This window comes from Hemiscyllium ocellatum, chromosome 36 (genome assembly GCF_020745735.1).
Source record: "Hemiscyllium ocellatum isolate sHemOce1 chromosome 36, sHemOce1.pat.X.cur, whole genome shotgun sequence".
NCBI classification, from domain to species: Eukaryota; Metazoa; Chordata; class Chondrichthyes; order Orectolobiformes; family Hemiscylliidae; genus Hemiscyllium; species Hemiscyllium ocellatum.
Window position 1 is genome coordinate 16,397,155 of NC_083436.1, and position 26,384 is coordinate 16,423,538.

At 38.9% G+C, this 26,384-nt stretch overlaps 1 protein-coding gene across 2 annotated transcripts in view; it reads right to left on the reverse strand.

The window, feature by feature from the left end:
* Positions 1–2,881: 2,881 nt before the first annotated feature.
* Positions 2,882–26,384, reverse strand: part of usp38 (ubiquitin specific peptidase 38) — a 35,117-nt gene continuing 11,614 nt past the window's right edge. Inside the window, exons 1-7 of one of the 2 annotated variants that reach the window (XM_060851716.1) lie at positions 24,884–24,970; positions 24,226–24,384; positions 16,157–16,350; positions 14,673–14,766; positions 13,619–13,725; positions 8,755–10,123; positions 2,884–4,243 (exon numbers count right to left, since the gene is read on the reverse strand). In XM_060851716.1, the coding sequence (XP_060707699.1) occupies positions 4,079–4,243; positions 8,755–10,123; positions 13,619–13,725; positions 14,673–14,766; positions 16,157–16,350; positions 24,226–24,312 (2,016 nt within the window). In that variant the 5' untranslated portion in view covers positions 24,313–24,384; positions 24,884–24,970 and the 3' untranslated portion in view covers positions 2,884–4,078. Of the gene's footprint in view, positions 4,244–8,754; positions 10,124–13,618; positions 13,726–14,672; positions 14,767–16,156; positions 16,351–24,225; positions 24,385–24,883; positions 24,971–26,384 lie in introns of those variants that run through there. The other variant, XM_060851715.1, reaches the window with a different exon arrangement.

Sequence of the window (26,384 nt, forward strand, 5' to 3'; positions counted from 1 at the left end):
TCATTCTAAGGAAGAAGAAACATACTATGGGACAATGAGACAACCATGGCTAACAAGGGAAGTCAGGGACAGCACAAAAGCAAAAGAAAAAGCATACAATGTTGTAAAGATTATTGGGAAGCCTTCAAAAACCAGCAGAGAATAATTGATGGGGCTCCAGTGGAAGTTTACAAGAATGGTCGTGGGGATGAAGGTGTGGGTGTGGGTCATTATAAGGTGTGGTTGAGGAATCTGCATCTGTATTTGATGGAGTTTTGCAAGATAGGGCGGGGAGCTGATTGAAACTTATAGGCCTGGATAGAATGGACATGGGGAAGATATTTTGCACCAGGAGAGACTAGAACCCAAGGGTACAGCCTTAGAATGAAGGGACATCCCTTTCGAACTGAGAGGAGGAGGAATTTCTTCAGCCAGAGAGTGGTCAATCTGTGAAACTCATTGCCACAGAGGGCTGTGGAGGTCAAGTCATTGAGTGTATTTAATACAGAGATAGATTTTTGTTGTTAAGCAAATCAAATGTTATGGGGAGAAGGCAGGATAAAGGGGCTGAAAAACATCAGCCAGAATCAAATGCTGGAGAAGGCTTGATGGGCCAAATAGCCTAATTCAGCTTATTTCTTATCATCTTCCAGAGGAAGCGCATCATCATCAGCTACCTTGGCTGCTTGTCTAGCATTTGAAGCCTTTTGGTTCTCCTTGTGTGCCCTTACATATGTAGGTAGTGAATTTTTAAGAGTTTTCAAGATTTATTTCCCTGAGAATTTTGTTTTTGGTCTCTATTCATAGGGATAAGTTCCAATGTTTGGCCCCTCGTGCACACATTGTCCTGGGATCTGCTGGACGGCAGAAGGAACCATAGAACTGGTGTGCTGCTAGAAGGTAATATTCCACACCCATCCACCTTTGTGTTCATCCCAGCCTGGGCTTAAAAATTCAGCCCAGAGCCTGTTTGCACCTAGTATAAGTCAGGGAAGTTGTGGTAATGGGTTCAGTGTAAAATCAGTGAGTTTTGGGTTATTACAAGTTATAAGTAAGCTAATTGGTGATTGTATAAACCATCATTGAAATATTCAATAGTAATACCATTGGGTATAGCGGAAATCTGAGAATGACCACAAATAGTAATTTCAGCAGCCATTGGCTACTGGTGGAATCACTGTTCCTCCTATGTCTGGTTTCCCCTCTTCTAATCTCTCCATATTCAAACTCTTCCCTTCCATAATGCTTGCTTGCCTTCTCACCTGCTCCCAGATGTCTTCCTTGCTCTCTGAAACTGGCACACAATTTCATAATTAACAAAATCACATAACAACAGGGACTAATCCTTCACAACATTTGTATAAAAAAAATCGTACTAGCTATAATATGAACATGTGTCATTTGGTCAGAATATCCCATCATCAAACTGTTCGGAATTTCCCCAACCAAAGTTTGCAAGCTTCATTGTTGGCAGTGGATTTCTTGAAATTCACAGTTACTATAATCCGTTCTTATTTTAAATGACAATGGTTGTTCAGTCTTAGTGATTTGTGACACAGTTGTGTTTGATGCAGTATCTTATTTTAATTACAGTGCTGTCATCTTCCAGGAAGTAGTGAGTTGCTTTGAGAGGACATCTTCCTATCGTTTGGTATAATAATTGCTAGGTGGCTCCCCCTGGTGTTTCTAGAAAATACACACAATGATAGCACATGTATTTGGGAGCAATTTTCAACAGTACCCCATCACCTCACAAAAAAAGTCTGATTTTTATCTTTTTTTCTTTGTACCAAATGTAATTATAATAATGTTTGTTTGATTTCAATTTAAAATCATACTTAATTTCTGCATCACTCCTCAGTTACAGAGCACAATTTATTAAAACTTCTCTTCACCTCTAGAACACAACCTGTTTTACCTCAAGTGCTCCTGAATAAAGTCTCTGTTACTTTCTAGTCCAACGTTCTCCTGGCTAACCTCCTATCTTGTGCTGATTCAAAAATTAGCTGTCTACATTTCAGTGACTAGGAGAAAGTGAGGACTGCAGATGCTGGACAGTCAGAATTGAAATGTGTGGTACTGGAAAAACACAGCAGGTCAGGTAGCATTTCTGAAGGATTTATGCCGGAAACGACGACTCTCCTGTTCCTTGAATGCTGCCTGACCTGCTGTATTTTTCCAGTGCCACACTTTGACACTATCTACGTTTCAACTCAATCTAAATGCTGTTCGCCATCACCCATGTGTTTGCTATCCTGGCAGAAATGGTCTTACAAAATCCCTGTTCCTCCCTCTCTCTGTAATCCCTTCTAATCTTAATAACACTCAAGATTTCTGAATTTCTCCAATTCTAGCTTGCTGTAAACCCTGAAATATTAATGGCTCCATCATTGGCAGCTTTACTTTAAACTGCCTTTGTCCTCAGCTCTGTAATTCCAATCCCACCCCCAACTTCTTTTTTAAGACACTTTTTAATACAGCCCTTCTGCCAAGAATCACAATTACTCATTATTTTTCAAAGTTTAATAACTGTGAAACCTCTGTAACACTGCTGTTGTTTAGTTATTTATATTAATGATAAATAAAATTTGCTTAGCAGGTAAAATAAAGTCACAATCATGCATCACATTAACTTGGCATTTGCCAAAACCAAAGATTAGGGCATGTGATAAATTCAGTAAACTGTCAGAAAGACTCATTTATGGGAAAAAAAATTGGGAAGATGAAGCCAAAAGACAATTGTAACGAGCATTATGCTTTATTGTCAAAGCCCTACAATACAAAATGGGCTCAACAAAAAAACTGCACATATTATTTTGAAGATAAAGATTTTACAAAAAAAAAACTAAGGAAAAACGAAAACAACTTTTAGAGCTTTAAAAATAAGCCAAAAATGCATATAAAATAGAATGAATAGTTTTGTTGTTTGCAATTGATATTTGATATTTGATACCAATTAAAAGGAAAACTCAACAATCACTGATTATTACTAGTCCCTAGATCAAGTTGGAAATAGTTACTAAAATAGTGCTCAAATGTTTTGAAACATCTGAATGTATAAGCAGTGCACTTCTAAATTAAAAATAAATAATTTAGTGAAAAACTGATATTGAATAACCAGTAAGTTGTTTCTTTCCCCCAGTCATATTTCCTATACATTTAAATATTTATAAATATTCAGTTTTACAATAGGTTCTTAGTTAGCATTGTAGTCCACCCAATGCTAGAACAATTCTCAACACATTCATAAGTTTGACAATGTTTGGAATTATTCAGTAGTTAATGTGTTAGCCATGAGCAAACATAGGAACAAACGTTTTTTGTTAGCCTTTTACATTTAGTATACATGTGCAATAAACCTTAGATCTCTTCAAGTGATGGCAGGGTTGGTTTAACATGTTAAGTTACATCTATGACAAAAATATAAGTAATTCTCCTCTCTCTCTCACGGATGTGCATTTTCAAAACAAGCTTGAAAATATAACTTTTAAATTCTTGGATCCTAATTGTACCTTGTCTATACAGATCAAGGCACACATGCATAAACACACACAAAAAAGAGCAAAAATGGCTACCAAATCTGTGACAAACACTACTCCCTGAAATTGCAAAATGTTGTTTACACAATGAAAGATAACATCAATGAAATGCAATAATAGAAATTTGGCAATTTAAAATCCAGGTTTTGAATAGTTATGGGTTTGAAAAAGTTCACTTAAATGTATTTACAGTCTTTATACAAATACACATTACAATGCTGAATATCTTATTTACAAAATTCATTCAAACATGCAAATATAATCAGGTTAGATTCAGCTGTAAGGTTAAGAAACCTACAAACATTAAAAACTATTGCAATCATTAATATTTTTGAATCTTTTCTCCCTATTTTAAGAATTAGCAAGAATATAGAGTCAAGCCATTTTTGTCAAAATGCCAAACAGGCTGTGAAACAAAGAACAGTTGGAAGCATCCTTGATGCTTCTTCAATAAATTCTGCTCTGTAGAGTGACTTGATGAACACGTTACAGGTAGTCCCCATTCAACAGAAGGAAGGAAGGGGAGAGAGAAAAAAAAAGTTGGTCTTGCAGAATGAGTCTCAGAAGACAAGCCGGCTAATAGTATTAAAGCCACCATTTCCTCCTCCTCCACCACTTGGGCCGCAACTCCCTGGTGGGTCACTGTCATCAAAACCGCGTGGACGAAATGAACATGTCGTGGAGGATGCTTGCAATGCTCTGGTACGAGCATTCAGCTCTTGTTCCTGTGGGAAGGAAAATAAAGAGCGAATTTCTATTTATCTCCAATAGCACTTTAACAACTATAATTACAGAGATCAATGTTTTTGCCAACTAGCATTCCAAAACAGTGGTTAGAGGGATGACCAGTGCTAAGCAGTAAATGCCAAACAGCCCACAAGAGAAGGCCCCAAATTTTTATTACGTAATTGGACTAAAAAAAAGTAACAGCTCGCACAAAAGATGGGTTATTACATGCTCGTAAAGGAGACAAGGTCCTCAGTGCCCATTGCCTTATTATTTGCTGGCAGTTTTACTTCTGTCCATTTTATGGAATCAATTACTGAAGTATGCTTTGTGAAGCTGAAGGAGTGCATAGATTGAAATTGTCTATATTTTAAACGAGGCTGTGGAGCAGTTCAGCACAGCTTAAGTTTACATTGGGCATTCTAAAATGATTTAAAGGGGTAGGGAAAAGAAGTAAATATATAATGTGAAAAAGGGAAAGTGATTAAAAGCGTGAGGGGGAGAGACTAGCACACAGGATCCATACAGAGGACCATTGAAAACAAAAATGAACTATAGAAAAATACAGCCTTCGGTCCAATTTGTCCACCCCAACCAGATATCCTAAACTGACTTGGTCTCACTTACTAGCGTTTGGCCCACATCTCAGTAAACCTTTCTTGTTCATATTGTAATTATACCCACCATCACCACTTCCTCTGGCAGCAAACATTGCTGTAAATGTTCCTTTAATTCTTTGGAGTCAGTGAGAACTGAAGATGCTGGGGAGTCTGAATCGATAAAATGTGGTGCTAGAAAAAGCACAGCAGATCAGGCAGCATCCAAGGAGCAGGAGAATCAATGTTTTGGGCCAAAATGTTGACTCTACTGCTCTTCTGATGTTGCCCGACCTGCTGTGCCTTTTCCAGTGCCACACTTTATTGACGCCTTTTAAATCTTTCCCCTCTCACCTTAAATTTATGCCCATTAGTTTTGGACTTCCCCACCCTGGGAAAAAGACATTGTCTACTTATCCTATCCATGCCCCTCATGATTTTAAACCCGAGGTCATCCCTCAGCCCCCAACCCTGCAGCGAAAAATGTCCCAGCTTATTCAGCCTCCCTTCTGTAGCTCCAACCTGACAATATCCTTGTAAATCTTTTCTACTCCCTCTCAAGTTTAACATCTTTCCTATAGCAAGGAGACCAGAATTGAATGCATTCTTCTAAAAGTGGCCTAACCAATGTCTTATATAGCCACAACATGACACCCTAATGCTATTATCAATGCACTGACCAATGAAAGCAAGCATGCCAAATGCCTTCTTCATCACCCTGTTTACCAGTGATTTCACTTTCAAAGATCTGCATCTCCAGATCTCTTTGTTCAGCAACCCTTACCAGGACCCTCCAGTAACTGTCCTGTCCTGATTTGCCTCACCAAAATGCAACATCTTACATTTATCTAAATTAAACTCCATCTGCCACTCCTCCGCACATTGGCCCATCTGATCTAGGAGATGACCTTCTTCACTGTTCACTACACCATCAATTTTGGTGTATCTGCAAAGTTACTAACCATACCTCCTACATTCACATTCAAATAATTTATACAAATGACGAAAAGCAGCAGACGCAGCACCACTGGTCACAGGCCTCCAGTCCGAAAAGCAACCTTCCACCTCCATCCCATCTTCTACCTTCAATTTGTATCCAATTGACTAAACCAATAAACGCTCAAGTAATCAAACATATAAGAAAGCTAGTCTGATGTGGAGGACAAAATGAATGTTTACAATATGCATTGCGGTCTAAAAGGTCAATGGTCCCGATTTTGCTGTAGTAACAAATAGGTTATCAATGTTCATTGTTATTACAGGATAAATCAGATTGTAACTTCTAACATTTAGCATCGAAATCCAGAGAGTGATATCAGAGGTACTTTCCTCCTTCACAGGGGATGCTGTTGAAGACTTCAATTGATTTGGCAATGAATTACACTAACCATGACAAAACAGGAGACACATTGATTAGTTCTGCACACAAAATGGCTAAAATAGTTAGGGATAATGCTGATACATCTAGGATTTAGTTTTTAAGCAACAAAATAAATGATTATTACTTTGAACATCTCTGGCCCTGAACATTTAAAAGTATAATCTCATCAGAAATAGCAGATGGAGTTCAATCGGACAAATGCAAGGTGATGCTTTTTGCAAGATCCAATTCAAGAGTGAACACTACAGTAAATGGAAAAATACTGGGGAAAATTGATTTTAAGAGATCTAGGTGTTCAGTCCATTATTCGCTGAAGGTGGCATTGCGGGTCAGTAGAGGGGTCAAGGCGGCACACGGCTTGCTTTCCTTCATCAGACAGAGTACTGAGTACGAGAGCTGGTAGGCCATGTTACAATTGTATCAGACTTTGGTTCAGCGACATTTGGAACACTGCATACACAGTTCTGGTCACCACATTACCAAAAGGATGCAGACGCTTTGGAGAGGGTGCAGAAAAGGTTTACGAGGATGTTGCCTGGTATGGAGGACGCTAGCTATGAGGGAGGTTGAGTAGATTAGGATTATTTTCATTGGAAAGAAGGAGGTTGAAGGGGGACCTGATTGAGGACTACAAAATCATGAGAGGTGTAGACAGAGTGGATAGCAAGAAACTTTTTCACAGAATGGAGAATTCAATTACTAGGGGTCATGGATTCAAAGTGAGGGGGGAATGTTTAGGGGAGATATGCTTGGAAAGTTCTGTACACAGAGGGTGGTGGGTGCATGGAACGCGTTACCAGCGGAGGTGTAGGGGCAGGAACGATAGTGTCATTTAAGATGTATCTAGACAGATACGTGAACGGGGAGGGATACAGATCCTTAGAGAATAGGTGACAGGTTTAGATGGAGGATCTGGATTGGCGCAGGCTTGGAGGGCCGAAGGGCCCGTTCCTGTGCTGTAATGTTCCTTATTCTCTTTGTTCTCATTCTCAAGAAAATGAGTGTTCCAGATTGTTAAACTTAGTGTCTCCTTAAAAACTGTCCTTTATTGGCTGGTTCCAGGACTCCTAATGCACGGATTGTCTGGACACTTCAAATTCATTTTTTTATTGCGTCTGATTTCGGAAATTTTATTTATGTTTTGGAGTTGCATGATTGCATGCATTTTGAGATCAAACCAGAAAGCTAGAGTCCTTGATCATAACAATACCTTATGATTTCAAAATTACTGTTCAATACACTCTCAATGTTTTGAAAGTACATGGACAACTTAGGTCAGGCCATGCATCATCACACCAGATGGGTAGCCCATGCAGATTCTTCAGTGATGCCAATTGAGCTGACCATTTGGAAGTCCACAAAAGATTCATGCTGATTTCTGTTCCCCCACTGTGAGAGGGCAATTAGTTTTCAATCACTGTCTCTGTGCATCACTGGGTAAAAAACAAAACTCGACAGAGATAAGAGAGAAAAGAGTACTTTTTCTGAACATTCCACTGTTGGAAGTTAACAATCCAATATGTACCACCTGCCCTCAGTCAAACATTGTATAAATTCATCCCCTTGCAGTCATGAGTTAAACTGCTACTGCTTTCTCAACAGTGCCTCCTTGAAGAGTGCAATTCCATCAATGCCAATCACCCTCCAGTATTTCACCCAAGTAGCTTTTATTCATTTGTGTGAGTTTTGATTGTGGAGGATGTCACAATTTTGTTCTCTAGTGACCAGACTTCAAAAGTGACTGCTGGGCAGCAGTCAGGAACTTGATTAGCTCCCCCCACCTAACCCAACTGAAGGCAATTTTGCTTTGTCTACTTATACTTGCCTACTTTGTCTACAGGCGAGAACAACACAGACAGACACAGACCTTCCTTATCTGTATGGTTCATTTCTGAAAATATACTGAGTGTTTGGTGAGGAAGACAAAATTAACAGTTGTACAACAAAATTCAGAGTATTTCAATGGTTCGCAGCCAAACTTGAAAATTTAGAACTTCTCTGAAACTGAACTTGAATTCAGTTGTGATCAATAGAATGAGACTTTGTTTGGTAATTGTAGGGATAGTGAGTTAACTATTTTGGCCTGTGAAAACCAACCTTCCAATGGCTGCAGGCCTGCAGTACAACAGTGCTTTTCATTTGGCTTTCACTTACTCATTGACTTGCTGAACGTTTGTTGATATACTGGTTTAATACAGGAAGGGGTACATGAAAGGGAAGGTGTTCTTCTGCTGATTACTCCTGAGAGCACTGATTTTCCAAACACTTCAAATTAATTTTTTTATTACATCTGATTTTGGAAATGTTATTGATGGTTTGGACTTGGAATTGCAAGACTGCATTCATTTTCAGATAAAACCATAAAGCTAACATCCCTGATCATTTCAATACCTCACGATTTCAAAATTACATAAAGGAAGTTAGATCCAGGAGTGCTTGCTGCCAATTCTGGGTGCATAAAGTGTGATAGTATTCCCTTTTCACTGCTGAAATCCCACATCTTGACAAATACAAAAATTCACCAGGAAAATACCTGTAGATAAAGTTTGTTATCCTTAGTAATTGCATCCATGAGTTCCTTCTGCAGTGGTGGCTCTCCATTTACCCACAGTCCATTCACGGCACTTGGATAGATAGCACAATTAGCACCTTGTTTCTTGTAAAACAAGACATATGCCGTATCCTTAGGAAACCTGCTGGTGATGTTTTGAACAGATTGAAAAGACGTAAAAGTCACTCTGCTGTCGTTGAATAGAAACCACTCCTTTGATGTCTCTTTGCAGTTTGGATCATGCCAAATAACTGAAGTGTTGAACTCATCATTATCTGTTGCACAACCCTGAGAGGGTAAACCGGCAAGGTCAGCCTTATAGCATAACTGACCCACAGATCCTGAACTGGTGTTTCTGGCATAGCAGTAATAGTGTCCACTCTCAGATGACATTCCAGAATGCACCACAATAGAAGAGAGGAGATAAGATACTGGCTGTGAATCACTTGAGTCAACTGACCCACAGGACTTCAATTTCTTAGGTAGGTTTTCAGCTGAATCAGAAAGCAAGGGTTGGCTGATTGCTGGTGATTGTAAAGATGTTTTTTCAACTGGTAACTGTAAAACAAGAGGAAGTGCCACATCATCTAGAATTTTGCGTCTTATGTGACTCTTCGAATCATATGAAAATCTCAGGAGGGTCAGAATGAGGTATTCAGGTTCATCAACCACCTGCATAATCTTCTGTGCATTTTGCAAAGAGGCACATTTTTCACAGTAATATTTGTTGTCTCCATTCAAAATTTCAGGGGCCAAGAAATAATTTATTAGGTGAGGGACAGACTTAGTTTTGTCATTCTGTTCAATGGATTTATTGCTGTGAACTGTGACCAGTTTATCAGATGGCATGGGCGGGCTACAGCAATCTATGGAAGCAATGGACTGTATTGGAAATTTTTGCAGCATTTCACCAGCCATGTCTGATCCGTGTCCAATTTCGTCCACTTGAAGACTATGATTTTCAGGAGGCTCACTGTGAAGTGCATCAGAAACATTTCCAGTACAACATCGAGGTATTGTGCTTTCATAATTTGTGGAGGATAGTGACTGGGTCAATCCAGCCTCTATAACATCTTCAAGGCAAGGTGGAAAGGCTAAAGAAAGATCAGTGAAGGCCTCCTGTTTCTGAGAAGTGCTCTTACAGTTTAAACAACATATAGTGGTTTGGAGTTTGCCTCCAAACATCTTCTCTATTAGAGTTTTCCCATCCTCAACTCTAGGCAGATCTGCTTCAGAAAGAGGTGATATTTCCTCCGGATTCTCTAGAGATTTGCAATCACGAGTCGAAGTGTTACTGCTTTGTGGGGAGTTGCACTGGAGAATTCTATAAGTTTTTTCTTCTTCATGTAACCTGGATAGTGAAGGATAGGAAAAAAAAGTGATTTACTGGCTACAAAAAATTTCTACTAAATGTGATTCTGATTTAAGTCTACAAATCGACTGTAGTGCAATACTTTGTTTTTAAGGTGCATTAATTTCTCCCACAATGCAATTTAAAATATGAACAGGTAAATTAGTGTATCTTTCCCAAAGCCCTGGTGAAAGAGAGGAGAGTAAGAATAAAATCATTATGAATAATTCACATGTTCAAGAACTTGAGGATACTGAAAGAAATGTCAAGGGGAAAATGACCAAAAGAAAACCTCATATCTGCTATTATCCATAACTACAGGAGTTGAGTTATCTGGGATATTTTCCTATGCAAATAATTTTTTTAAAAAACATCTTAGTTGTACTGAAATAAGTATGTAGAATTATAGTTCATACATTATGAGAGGGTACCGTTCTAGAATCTGTTCACAAATGAAAAAATGCGTTTTAAGTACAGGAAATGTTTGTAGGCCTTTACAATTGTCATTATGTAGGGGATCGTGTTCATATATTTCCCATCCTTTTTCCAAATTTTTGGGAAAGCCAAATACATTTCCTGATGGACTGCAAATGTACTGTTACACAACTGAACACAAGCCTGCCTATCACGATTACTGACATAAATCAGTTACTGCTTTTAAAGAAAAGATGGAAAATAGGGCTACTTTTGTCTTTACCAACAGATGTTTAAAAAAAGCTTTATCAACATATCTTGTTACCTTCAAACTTTATATGCCTGAACATCCTGGCCTCTCAATCTTTACAGCTGCTTTAAATTGTGCTATCCAGTTTATATTGCTTCTTCTATTTTTTTCTTTCAAAAATGCATCCGTTCATACTTCTGTACAGTTGGTTGAAACCATATGTCATTTCCAAACACCCATAATATTTAAATTTGATGCATGTTCTTTCTGTAAAATTCTGGTCCTTCCAGATGTAGAGATAAAAGCAAACTTACCACTTTATAATCAAACATTCACCAACATTAGTTTGTGAAAGTAGTACTCTATGATCAAGATGCAAACAAAAAATATTCTCTCACTGCGTCAAGGTTCTATTTGGCAAGCACCATGAAAAATCATAGGCTCCTATCCTTCGTCAATAGTTGACTTCTCTCAGATGATATAGCTGCACTTAATATCATATATTACAATCATATCAGTAGGATAATAGGCTCAATAGGATAACTGAACCAGAAGATGAAATATGTGTTGCTGGAAAAGCGCAGCAGGTCAGGCAGCATCAAAGGAGCAGGAGAATCAACGTTTCGGGCATAAGCACTTCTTCTGAACCAGAAGCTCATGGGTTCAAGCCCCATTGGCGTGACCTTAGCACACTAGGCTGATCCTTAAATACATTGACGAAGCTTTGAAATCTTAGGTGTTTTGTATTTGGGACGAGATTAAGATCTCATATCTGCCTTCTCAAATGGATATACAAGATCCCATGACATTACCGGAACAAGCACAGGGGAGCATTCTCAATGTCCTAATCATTGGTTATCCATCAGCGATCTGGTTACTTATCCATCAGTCATGTTTTTAATACCTAGCAAATTAGTTGTCCCATTATAACACAGATTATATTTCAACAGCAATTTCAAAATTACAAAAACCTTTGGGATGCAATCAAAGATTCACAATGTGAATATGCTACTTAAATGCCGGCCCTTTTTTTCCCCTACCAAACTCCGAATATTAAATACGTTTAAGAAATTCAAAATTAAACATCTGACCTATTCAAGTTAGAAATATGGTTAATTATTTTGTTTAAAGATTGTTGTAAAATTAAGTAATGTTATGTATGGAGGTTAATTCCTAACAGACAGATAAGAACAACCAGATCTAACCAGCTTCAAATGCTTCATTTCCTCCATTTTATGATCAAGCCGGTTAATTAAATACTAACCAATTCAATGTTCAGCATTCACAACTCTTCCAATAATAAAGTAACATGTCAGCTGATTGCAAGATGTGACATTGTCTGTACAAAAGGAGATGGTTGCAGTCTTTGGAGGTCAATCAGTTTGGTCCCTATCATGCTTTTGCTAGATGGATTTTTCAGGGTAGTGTTCTAGGCACAACCATTTTCAACTGTTACATCAATAACCTTCCAATGATCAGAAGGTCAGAGAAGAGGATGTTGGTTTGATGGTCGATTCATGTTTAATGACTTTCATAACTCCTAATCAATGTGTGCAGCAAGACCTGACCAACCTTCAGGCATAGAATGATAAATGCACTAACTGAAAATAGATCAAGACGACAGCTCACCTTCACGTTCTTGGGGCAATTAGGAATGGGACCTTTCAGGCAATGACCAGCTCACATTAAAGAAAGGGCCAAATTAACCTACAATGGCACCAAATTGTCAAATATCATCCCTGTATCTTCACCATTGAGGAGTGGAAAGCAATAACTAGTGACTAGAAGTTTAACTAGACAAACTATATCAACACGGAGTACAAAGGTTAGGTGATGGCTGATTACCCTGTACAATGATTAATCTCTGTCTTGTCACCGAGTCTTGATGAATTAAAAGATTCAAGACAGGTTGATGTTTTAGGCTTTCACCTAAAATAGAGGAGACCACAGTGCTAATCTGGATAAAAAGTACACTAAATTGAAAAGAGTCAGTCAGGGTCTTCCCAACACAATGACTGTATCAGTGTCACTTCCTGCTCTCACCTGGAATCGGAAACATTAATCCATTTTGCTAGCAACTTCCACCTTTCTCTGACACTCTCCTTCCTTTTCGCAACTACTCTGACCCCACTTCTTTGAATAAGATGTTAAATATTCATTATAAGCTCACCAACTTCCACAGCTACCTTTGCTACACTTGCTGACATCCTGTTTCCTATAAGGACTCCATTCTATCCTCTACTGTCATTGATTGGGCTCTGGAACAAGGGATATTCAACATAAAACAAAAAAAAAGCAGATAGAATTAGGAGCTGTGCAGTAGCCACAGTAACACTTTTTATTCAGAGGGAATAAGATAAATTGAAGGAGAAACTGTTAATTGAGAGAACAAGTTCAGCCAGGTGGATAAAAGTGGTGGTAGATTGGGATTGTTTGGGTCTTCTGGTGAGAGAAGGTGGTGTTGAAACATTGAACATTTATTTCGAAGAGAAGGCAGTTCAGGAAACTTGACACAATATAGAGCATCAGAAGGATCACAGACAGAGACTGGATACAGGGGGAAAAAAACTGTCACGATCAGACAAAATAATCTCAGTGGGGCTGTTACAGGCTGAAAAGATAGGTCGACCAGCACAGTCACATTGTAGATTTTGGAAAAGAGATAGATTATGGCTGTTCAAGGTTAGGGATCTAGGAGATAGTAACCGATGGAGAAAAGTTCTTTAGAGAAAGGGGAGGTCAGTAACAGTCCTGGAAACAATGACTTGATGTTCGCTGATGGGTTTATAATCCAGGGAGAGGTAGATGCCGTGTCTAAGAAGAGTGTGTACCTATCCAGGAGGAACCGGAGGTATTCAGAACAGTCTTGCTGGGATCCAGGCATGAACCACGGTGGTCTTGATTCTTCAAAGAAGCTCTGTGGAGCATACGCTGCTCTCTGTTGACATAGGAATGAAACTGCATTGAATTACTTCACATCAATTGAAGTAAGGAGAAAACTAAACATCCAGAAATGTTGCTATTTTTGTAATATTTGTTCTTTCCAATTGAGACAAACCATAGGTAAATTTGCAAATGCACTTTAAGAATGCATAAACTCAACCGCAATTAATTTGAAAATATAAATTCTATTAACATTTAGTGTCAAACATTTTTTCTGCAAACATCAGTTTTTAAATATGTTTGTAAAATTTCCAAAGTTGGCTACAAAGAATTAACAACAACTAAATTTAGCAATCTAGATCGAATCAAACTGTTGATTTAGGAGCAAATGCCTGAACCCATCTGTATCACATAGAATGTGTTATGATGTTGAATATCACAGATTTCTGATGTTAAGAACACAACTATATCAAGCTGCATGTGCAACAATTTCTCAAAGTATTTCAAAATAAAGTAACTGCCAATATCAGTGTCCCAAGTGTGTTTCAAAGGCTGGGTCAAGCACTTTCAATAAAGTGGTCCATGCTATAAACAAAATACTGCAGTGGTTTGCCATTACCTTTTGCAGGATGGCTGACCAGGTATTTTCCACTCAGTGTCCGCCATCAGGCATTCTGGAATAAATTGCTAATATACCTGTTTGCCCAAATTACAAAAGCAATTTCAATGGGCAAACATGTCTTGGCACAGGGCCAGATCCTCTAGATTCTGATCAAGAAAGAGACACTACAACTGTATCACAAGATCTTTTTCCAAGTTCGATATTAATGTCAAAGGCTTTGCTAATACCACAAAATTTGTAAAAAATAAATTTCCCAATATACCATTCAAAAATGAAGAACAGACACCACAAAGGTTTCTAGATTAGCAATCACTGATTTTAAAAAAACTCATTACATTAAATTGTAAATGTTACTAAGAGTAGTTTTTTCTAAAAGGTACCTGTGTGTGAGCCAGAAAGGCAAAGAGAAGTTGCAGCTTTCTCATCAAAGAACGAGCCCCATTTAGATTCAGTGATAAAACAGACCTTCTGAAACTGAAGGAAGTTTATTTTAATATTTTTAAAATAACTTTTGAAACATGCCTTCAAAATAAAGTAGTATTTAATAAACAGAGGTTATTTGCTATTTTTACAGTTTTTTAAATTCATTCAAGGGATGAGAGGACACTGGCTACACTAGCCTTTATAATTTATTCACAATTTGGCCAGACAAGTTAGAATGGCAGATTTCATTTCCTAAAGGACATTATTGAACCAGTTGGGCTTTTCCGCCATCAAAAGTGGTCGACATTAAGCTAGCTCTTCTATTTCAGATTTTCACTGAAATCAAATTTCACCATCTTCCAAGGCACAATTAAAACCTATGTCCCAAGAATATTACTATCTGGGTCCTGGATTACTAGTAAAGTGACATCACCACTATACCAACACCGCCCTCAAGAGAGAGTTTTTTTAAGTTTCTCTTTGAAAAGCTGAAGAAAGGTTGAATAATTTCATTAAACACTGATCAAAACCATATGATTGTGATTATACTCCAACTACTCCAACTTGCATTCATGGTGAACAGCTTGGAGTTCTTTTATGAACCATACACCTTTTTATGTAAAAATTGCTTGAGATAGGAGTGTTGCAGGCAACACCAGCATGAATGCATTTTCTCTAATGGTGGTGAACTTCCCACAACTGTGTGGCTTACAAGGCAAAGGTCAAGTAAGAGTCAACCATATATCTGTGAAGTCACAAAGGCCACACTGAGTAAGGAAGTAGATTTCTTCCCCATAGGACATTATTAATAAATCAGATGGGCATTATGACAATCTGTCAACTTTATGATTATTAGTAAAAATTTGAATTTTATTCCAAATTTATCAATTGTCTTTAAGGTTCTCCCAGCTGCAATGATAGGATCTGAACTCAAGATTCAGGAACATTCATCTGGGGCTCTGTTACTAGCCCAGTAACACTACAATTATGCTATTGCCCTTTAAAGTCAGGCTGAATTCAGCAACTAATGAGTTCTGCACATTAAGTTATTCTTATAATTAGAGAAGTGTGAAAGCTGAAACAATCTCCTTACCTCTATTATTGAAAATCACAGAAAGGCTTCTAAAGATATCTAACATGGCATAGTCTGTCTGAATGATTTTCAAAACACTGCACCCAACAGGAATCGATCTATCATGAATGTATTCTATGTAGACTCTTGCAAGTGGGCGTTCTAAATTACTCTCATAATTTTGCCACATTAAATAGGAGTACACACCAAAAATAATTTTGCACTGTGCAAAAATAACAATATAATTGGGTATTGAATCTCCACATTTGAGTCCACTTGTTTATACATTTACAATTAGGTTGAACTTAGTATAGTTAAGTATTGAAACCTTTGTTCCTCAGTAACATTGAAGCAAATTCCATCACTTACTCCGTAGCCATAAATAATGCTTGAATGACACTGTTCATATAGCACGTATTGCCCAGGTTTATTAACCCAGTTTTCCCAGTTTCAGATTTTCCTGAAAGCCTCGATAAACAAGATGCCAAAGAATTTGAGTGCGATGTCCAGGCACTTTGATTAAGAGTCATCTTCATTTTTTCTTCGGAAGGTTTTGGCAAATCCTATAAACACCAATTTATATTTTGTTATCTATCAATTTATATACAACCTCAATTTACTGTATGGTAACAAAAACCACAGAATTCAGAAAAACACTGATAGTTGAGCGACAGATAAACACAAATAAACTAATGACAATGCCAACAGGAATGTACGAATGAAAATGAGCAAGCTAAACTGGTAACAAGGTTGTAGACTGTCAGTGACAGCCACTTAGGAGGAGATTAACAGCACTGAGTAAAGAAAGAAAAACTTAGTCCCTGAGCACTTTTTTCCTATAAAAATAAGTTTGAAAGATATTTCCAGCACAATTAAATTTATTCATAATAATGTGGAATATTTCTTGCTTTATTTTCTGACAGTTAGTTGGGGAATGATTAGTGCATCAGTGGCATCTTTACTATAATTAGAATTGATCAGCAAACTTCAGATCAAAATGACAAGGAACTCATGTAAAGCTAGTCTATACAGCAACGAACAGATTGTACATATTTTCTTTATGTCAGAGGATTTGAATAATTCCTTATCGGTCCTGGTGCAGCTCTACCTGTATACAGGTATGTGGTTGACATAGTGGAGGTAGAGGTAATGCAAATTTTGATTTTTATTCAGTTTGAAAGAGTGTGGCCATTTAAAGGCAACTCATCACAACTTGTGGAGGTATGGCAAGATTTATTATGGAGGTTCAAAAGGATATGCCAACACATTAGCAGTTTACCTTTGAAGGGACAGAGTGTAATGAGGGAAATGTCAGGTGTGGATTAATTAAAAGAAAATCCAATATCAAAACAGCTAGAAAACAAGAGCTGCATGGGCACCAAACCCAGCCAAACATTCTCTTTAGCGACTAAATAGGATCAAAAGAGAAGTAAAATCCTCAAATCATACAAATTCACATCACAGGAGGTAGTCATTCAGTTAAGGGTACCAGTGCTGACTTGAAAAAAGCAGTTGTACTTAGTCCCACATGCTGTAACAGTGTAAATTTGCCATCCTGAAGAACATCTCAGGTAAAGACAGATGTGGTAGAGTAGTGGTTATGTTACTGAACTAACAATTCAGAGGACTGAACATAATGATCCAGAGACGTGCCATCACAACAACAGGGAAATTTAAATTAGTTTAATTAAATAAAATCTGGAATAAACATTTAGTATTCATGATGATAACCATGATTATCATGAAAATCCATCTGGTTCGCTAATGTCCTTTACAAAAGGAAATCTGTAACCCTTACATTTAGCTCCAGATTCAAGCCAGTGGGATTTTTCTTAAGCGCCCTCGAAACGGAGAATGCACTTCAGCTGCACTAACGCATTAATCAGCAATTCAAGAAAGGAAGGACAATTAGGGATAAGCAATAAATGTTTGGATTGCCAGTTGTACTCTCATCCTATAAAATTATTTATGGAATCACTCCCGTTTAGCTGTTAACATTTTTTTTAGATAAGGGCATCCATTGCTGGCACGAGTAAAATATGACAGAACTGAAAAGCACTATTGGTTGCAAGATTTTTTTGAATGATAGATACATGTTCTAAATTCCCAATGTGAGAACATCTGATAGGGTTTTACTTACATAGTGTTTATGAACTCAGAACAACCAACCTAAAGTCCAAGTGCTTTTCTTAAGCCCAAGTCTTTGTCTTACTTTCACAGCTTAATTTACATAAATAGCACAATGTTTGAATTCTCTACAAAAACACTAGGACCAGCTTGGGCCCTGAGAAACAGCACAGAAACAGACTTTTCGGTCTAACTCGTCCATGCCAACCAGATATCCCAACCTAATCTAATCACATTTGCCAGCACTTGGCATATCCCTCTAAACCCTTTCTATCCATACACCCATCCAGATAGATGCCTTTTAAATGTTATAATTGTACCAACCTCCATCACTTCCTCTGGCAGCTCATTCCACACATACATCACCTGCTGCGTGAAAAAGTTACCCCTTAGGTCCCTTTTAGTTCTTTCCACTCTCACCCTAAGCCTATGCCCTCTAGTTCTGGACTCCCCGACGCCAGGGAAAAGACTGTCTATTTATCCTATCCATGCCCCTCATGATTTTATCAACCTCTATGAGGTCATCCCTCAGATTTCGACGCTCCAGGGAAACAGCCCCAGCCTATTCAATCTCTCCCTATAGCTCAAATCCTCCAATCTGGCAATATCCTTGTCAATCTTTTCTGAACCCTTTCAAGTTTCATAACATCCTTTCGATGGGAAAGAGAACAGAATTGCACACAATATTCCAAAAGCGGCCGAACCAACGTCCTGCACAGCCGCAACATGACCTCCCAGCTCCTATACTCAATGCTCTGACCAATAAAGGAAAGCATACCAAACGCCTTCTTCACTATCCTATCTACCTGCGACTCTACTTTCAAGGAACTATGAACCTGCATTCCAAGATCTCTCTGTTCAGCAACACTCCTCAAGACCTTACCATTAAGTCATAGTCATAGGGATGTACAGCATGGAAACAGATCCTTCGGTCCAACTCGTCCATGCCAACCAGATGTCCTAACCAATTAGTCCCACCTGCTAGCATCCGGCCCACATCCCTCCAAACCCTTCCCATTCATATACCCATCCAGATCCTTTTAAATGTTGCAATTGGACCAGCCTCCACCACAACCCCCTGCAGTACATCCCACACACGTTCCACTTCCTGCGAGAAAAAGCTGCCCCCCAGGTATCCCATATATCCCTCTCCTCTCACCCCAAACCCATGCCCTGTTGTTCGGGACTCCCCCACCCAGGAAAAAGACCCTGTCTATCTATTACATCTGCGCCCCTCATGATTCTACAAACCTCCGCAAGGTCACTCCTCAGCCTCCGACGTTCCAGGGAAAACAACCCCAGCCCGTTCAACCTCTTCCCATAGCTGAAATCCCCCAGTCCTGGCAAGATCCCCGCAAATCCCTTCCAAACCCCTTCAAGTTTCACAACATCTTTCCGATAGAAAGGAGACCAGAACTTGCATGCACACCCCAACAGTGGTCTAACCAATGTCCTGTACAGCCGCAACATGACCTCCCAATTCCTGTACTCAATACTCTGACCAATAAAGGAAAACATACCAAGTGTCTTCTTCACTATCCTATCTACCTGCGACTCCACTTTCAAGGAGCCATGAAACCACACTCTCAGGTCTCTTTGCTCAGCAACATTTCCAGGACCTTACCATTAAGTGTATGTCCTGCTAAGATTTGATTTCCCAAAATGCAGCACCTCGCATTTAACTAAATTAAACTCCACCTGCCAATTCTCAGCCCATTGGCCCATGTGATCAAGATCCTGTTATAATCTGAGGTAACCTTCTTCGCTGTTCACTACACCTCCAATTTTGGCGTCAACTGCAAACTTACTAACTATACCGCTTATGCTCATATCCAAGTCATTTATATAAATGACGAAAAGTAGTGGACTCAGCACTAATCCTTGTGGCACTCCACTGGTCACAGGCCTCCACTCTGAAAAATAACCCTCCCCCACCACCCTCTGTCTTCTACCTTTGAGCTAGTTCTGTATCAAAATGGCTAGTTCTCCCTATATTCCATGAGATCTCACCTCGTTTTGGAGTCAAACCAGTCTCCCATGGGGTACCTTGTCGAACGACTTACTGTAGTCCATATATATCACATCTACCACTCTGTCCTCATCAATCCTCTTTGTTACTTCTTCAAAAAACTCAATCAAGTTTGTGAGACATGATTTCCCATGCATAAAGTCATGTTGACTATCCCTAATCAGTCCTTGCCTTTCCAAATACATGTACATCCTGTCCCTCAGGATTCCCTCCAACAACTTGCCCATCACCGACATCAGACTCACTGGTCGATAGTTCCCTGGCTTGGCCTTACCACCCTTCTTAAACAGTGGCACCACGTTAGACAACCTCCAGTCTTCCGGCACCTCACCTGTGACTATCGATGATACAAATATCTCAACAAGGGGCCCAGCAATCACTTCCTTAGCTTCCTACAGAGTTCTACGGTACACCTGATCAGGTTCTGGGGATTTATCCACTTTTATGCGTTTCAAGACATCCAGCACTCCCTCCTCTGTAATATGGACATTTTTCAAGATGTCCCCATCTATTTCCATACATTCTATATCTTCCAGGTCCTTTTTCACAGTAAATACCGATGCTAAATACACATTTAGTACCTCCCCTATCTCCTGCAGTTCCACACAAATCTGCCTTGCTGATCTTTGAGGGGCCCTATTCTCTGTCTAGTTGCCCTTTTGTCCTTAATGGATTTGTAAAAACCCTTTGGATTCTCCTTCACTCTATTTGCCAAAGCTATCTCAGTCCCCTTTTTGCCCTCCTGATTTCTCTCTTAAGTATACTCCTACTGCCTTTATACTCAAAGGATTCACTCCATCTGTCTATACCTGACATATACTTCCTTCTTTTTCTTAACCAAACACTCAATTTCTTTGGTCATCCAGCATTCCCTACACCTACCAGCCTCGCCTTTCACCCTAACAGGAATATACTTTCTCTGGATTCTCGTTAACTCATTTCTGAAAGCTTCCCATTTGCCAGCCATCCCTTTACCTGCAAACATCTGCCCCCAATCAGTTTTCAAAAGTTCTTGCCTAATACCGTCAAAATTGGCCTTTCTCCAACTTAGGACTTCAACTTTTAGATCTGGTCTATCCTTTTCCATCACTATTTTAAAACTAATTGAATTATGGTTGCTGGCCCCAAAGTGCTCCCCCATTGACACCTCAGTCACCTGCCCTGCCTTATTTCCCAAGAGTAGGTCAAGTTTTGCATTTTCTCTAATAGGTACATATACATACTGATTCAGAAAATTTTCTTTAACACACTTAACAAATTCCTCTCCATCTAAACCCTTAACACAATGGCAGTCCCAGTCGATGTTTCGAAAGTTAAAATCCCCTACCATAACCACCCTATTATTCTTAGAAATAACTGAAATGTCCTTACAAATTTGTTTCTCAATATCTCTCTGACTATTAGAGGGTCAATAATACAATCCCAATAAAGTGATCACCCCTTTCCTATTTCTCAGTTCCACCCAAATAACTTTCCTGCATGTATTTCCGGGAATATCCTCCATCAGTACAGCACTAATGCTATCCCTTATCAAAAACACCACTTCCCCATCTCTCTTGCCTCCCTTTCTGTCCTTCCTGTAGCATTGTATCCTGGAACATTAAGATGCCAGTCCTATCCATCCCTAAGCTATGTGCCTGTAATTGCTATGATATCCCAGTCCCATGCTTCGAAACATGCCATGCGTTCATCTGCCTTTCCTCTTAGGCCTCTTGCATTGAAGTAAATGCAGTTTAATTTAGTCAGTCCTACCTTGTTCTCTGCTTTGTCCCTGCCTGCCCTGACTGTTTGACTCACTTCTGTTCTCAACTGTACCAGTCTCAGATTGATGTCTTTCTTCACTGTCTCCCTGGATCCCACCCTTCACCTTACTACTTTAAATCTTCCCGAGCAGCTTAGCAAATCCCCCTGCCAATATATTAGTCCCTTAGTCCTGCTAAGATTTGCTTTCCCATTTATCTACATTAAATTCCACCTGTCATTTCTCAGCCCATTGGCCCATCCGATCAAGATCCTGTTGTAATCGGAGGTAACCTTCTTTGCTGTCCACTACACCTCCACTTTTGGTGTCATCTGCAAACTTACTAACTATACCTCTCATGCTCATATCCAAACCATTTATATAAATGACAAAAAGTAGTGGACCCAGCATCGATCCTTGTGGCACTCCACCGGTCACAGGCCTGGTGTACCCTAGAACTCTGTGGGAAGCTAGGGAAGTGATTGCTGGGACCGTTGCTGAGAGATTTGTATTGTGGCACAGGTGAGGTACCAGAAGACTGGAGATAAGTAATGGTACCACATTAGCCAAAGAAAAGTGGTAAGGACAAGCTAGAGAACTATAGATTGGTGAGCCTGACCTCAGTGATGGACAAGTTGTTGGAGGGAATCCTGAGGGACAGGATTTACATGTATTTGGAAGGCAAAGACTGATTAGGAATAGTCAACATGGCATCGTCCGTGGGAAATCATGTCTCACAAACTTAATTGAGTTTTTTGAAAAAGTAACAGAGGCTTGAGGAGGGCAGAGCCATGGATGTGGTGTATATGGACTTCAGAAAGGCGTTCAACAAGGTTCCCCATGGGAGACTGGTAGGCAAGGTGAGATCTCATGGAACACAGGGAGAACTAGCCATTTGGATACAGAACTGGCTCAAAAGATAGAAGACAGAGGGAGATAGTGGAGGTTTTTGTTTTACCAGACTGGAGACCTGTGACCAGTGGACTGCCACAAGGATCAGCACTGGGTCCTCTACTTTTTGTCATTTATATCAATGTTTGGATGTGAGCATAAGATGTAAAGTTAGTAAGTTTGCAGATGACACCAAAATTGGAGGTGTAGCGGACAGCGAGGAAGTTGACATCAGATTACAACAGGAATTTGATCAAATGGGCCAATGGGTTGAAGAGTGGCAGGTGGAGTTTAATTTAGATAAATGTAAGGTGCTGTACTTTGGGAAAGCAAATCTTAGCAGGACTTACACACTTGGTGGTAAGGTCCTAGGGAGTGTTGTTGAACAAAGAGTCCTTGGAGTGCAGGTTCATAGCTCCTTGAAATTGAGACAATAAAATCAATTTACCATCAAAAGAACTTTCAGCATTTCCACTTTTTCAGTGTTAAATATTGGTGCAATTGTCATTAACTTCCAAATCCAATCCAGGCAAAGCATAGGATGGCAAAAAAGCTGAGTAAAGAAGGATTTTAAGGAGGACGCAGAAAGTATTGGAATTTCCTGGTGAAGGTCAGTCAACATTTGAAGTGAAAGGAAGCTTAACAATTCAGTGTGTTCTGGCTCAAAACATTCACCTATCTTGCTTTCCCACATGTTGACCTGTACATGTTTTACCATTTGCTTTAGTTCAGGTGCTGTACAACTTAAATGAGTAATGCATGTAGATATATTTTTGTATCATAGGTCTGAAAAGCATTTTTTTTATAAACATGTAGTGATGATATGAATTGCATTATAACATCATGTGCAGTGAATAGAGGTTAAAAGTGAAATATGATTCTTGGATTTTCATTTTGGCCAATCTCACCACAAACTAGAATGGATAAGGACTGGGACAATTAAAATTAATTTCCATTACCTTCCACGAAGCCGCTGATTGATTTGGTTGTGACCTAATGGTATCAGGATGGTGTTCCAGCTGTCATTCTTTGATACGTTTGAACCTTCAAACTGAATGGGCGAGGCATAGATGATTCACTTTTGGGTCTAATGAAGACCTTAAATCGCCCTTAGTGACCCATTAAGGGACACATCTTACTGCTACTGGCATTTTTACCTATGGTGGGGGAATGACTCAAATAGGATGTCCAGCAGCATTGGCTGCATAGACTGGTGTTTGGCAAACTGGGGAAGGGGAAAATGGACAACCTTCATGTGGGACATATCAGGACATATGTTACAAAGCTCATACTCACTTTAACACGCTCTCCAGTCTCTCGAATACTATCTCATCATCTTTAACCCTTCTCCAAGACTCCCAACCCTGAGCTTGTTGGGCATTTTGGCATGGGGGAACTGCCTGTGCTCCAACTGGTTCTGAAAGGATTACAGAACTGCTGGCCAATTAGATTAGTCAACAGGTACCTTGAGGTAGAAATGCCCCTACTTCGGGACAGAAGTTTTACCTGGAGCAGTTACTAAATAAACGGTGGAGTCAGGTGGGTGGGTTGGCTCCCCACTGATCTTTTAGCTGGAAAGAGAATATGGATCATAGCATCTGTTAAAATTCAAGCAGAAATGTTTCCCGTTATTAGCTCTCAGATTCTTACCTTAATGGCTTCAATGATAGGTTCGTAGAGATCAGGGAACCCAGAATACTGATACATCATACAATGTACCAACTCAGTCAACTGCATGAGGAAGATTTTACTGGTAGGTGAATCTTCATCTTTCAAGAACTGAACTAGTTTTATAATATGAGGAACAATCTGTGGAGAGATTATGGAATATCACATGTAAAATGTCATCATATGTGAAAATACAACATTTCTCTTGATTATCCTGGTAATCAATTGTTGTCAAATTGAGATGTGTGTTTATTATTTTCCTTCTAATAGCTTAAATTTGTTATTTCTAACACCACAACATCTTGCTTGCCATCAGGACAATGCTCCAGGTAGATTTTCTATGTACCCTGGATCTGATAATATCTCTTCTGAAAGCTTTCTGACGCTGACTTCCAATTCCAATTTTCATCCTGTTGTAGGTTGGAAATGCAACTCCCAAACAACTGGCTCATACATAGGCAGGATTACCATTTTCGAATTTACCGTGACTTTACCACTGCTGCTCGAAAATCCAGTAAACCTTCTTGTCAGGTGATCCAGTCATCCATTTGTCATCTTAGGTGGATTGTCAAAGTCCTGAATGACTACTCATAAGTCACAAGCTTATCATCATGCATCAATCAACAGTTTTCATGCTAACCTTGGTTTTCTCTGAGCTTCTGGACTTTAATGTTGCAGCCACTTTGGCTCCAGTGTTTTTACCTAGGTTATACTCTGTCGTACTCAACCAGGCCTGTCATTACCTGCAATAAACCCAATTTTTAAACACAGGAAGGAGCTGATGTGGAGAATCACATTAAACATGAGTCCCAAACAAAGACTTTAGTACGCTGACAAGGACAAAGACGTATCAATGTTGAAATTTCTTGTTTCTAATGATTAACTCAGATGCTTTTTCTTTACAGTGATTTAATAGATTTGGAAAAGAACATCACCTATTCAAACTTGCATTAAATGCAAGATTGGAACTTGTTTTTCTTCAATTTGGAATGTAATTTCATTAACAGGGTGTAAATATGAAATAATTGATTGATTGTAAATATGGAATAATTTATTCATAATTATTTAACTCTGCCTGTTTGAGTAATGCTAGTTGCAGCATGATTGCTGTGCTTACCTACAAATTACTCACTTGTACTCAAAAATAATAATCTTAGCATGTCATGTGCTTTTAGGCATTCTAAAATAAAACAACAAGGAACATTCATACACGTTTTATTTAAATTATTATTTAAAATGGAGCAAATTTCAGGGAAAAAGAAAATTGTTTTTACATGTTCAAATTTAAATCATCCTGTAGTTCAGACAAATGACAATGTTAAGCCAATTCTTTCTCTTTACAAATGCTTCTGAACCAGTTATGTTTTTCTATGATCTGTCTACGTTTTATAATTTTGTCCAGTACATTTTTGAAGAGCATAATAAAAAAGCAAGTTTAAATAAAATCAAGGATGTCATATGGTTACTAGGCCGTTCAAGTTGATCAAAGCTCATCTTAGAATTTCAATTACAGCACCCAATCTTATTTTGCTGCCTAATTTTTGTTTCAATGACAAGGCAGATTATTCCAAAAGTACACACCACTGAATAAAGTCCTCCTTCAAACTAATTTTAAGTTTCCTTCTTACTAATTTTAGGTCTTTTAATCTTATACTGATTAGCGTGAGGAAAAGTTCTTGATAAACTGTTCCGATGTCAATTTAATTTTTTGCATAGTTCCAAAAAGTTCTTGCTAACCATCTATCTTAACTTCGAGACTGTTGAACTTGACTGTCTAAATCTTCATGAATGCTCACCTCCTATACATGTGGAGTCACTCTTCACCTCACACTCTAATATCCAACTGCATCTCAAATGTCTCCCAAATTCAGATGGTATTTTTCTTTCGTAGTGTGGATAACCAGAACTTAGCACATGTTAACAATCTGAGCTGTGACCAGTGGTGTTCCACAGGGGTCAGTATTGGGGCCACTGTTTGTTTGTAATATACATAAATGATCTAGAAGAGGGCACTGTTGGTATGATCAGCATCTTTGCAGATGACACAAAAATTGGTGGAGTAGCAGAAAGCATAAGGGACTGTCAGAGAATACAGGAAGACATAGATGGACTGGAGAGTTGGGCGGAAAAGTGGCAGATGG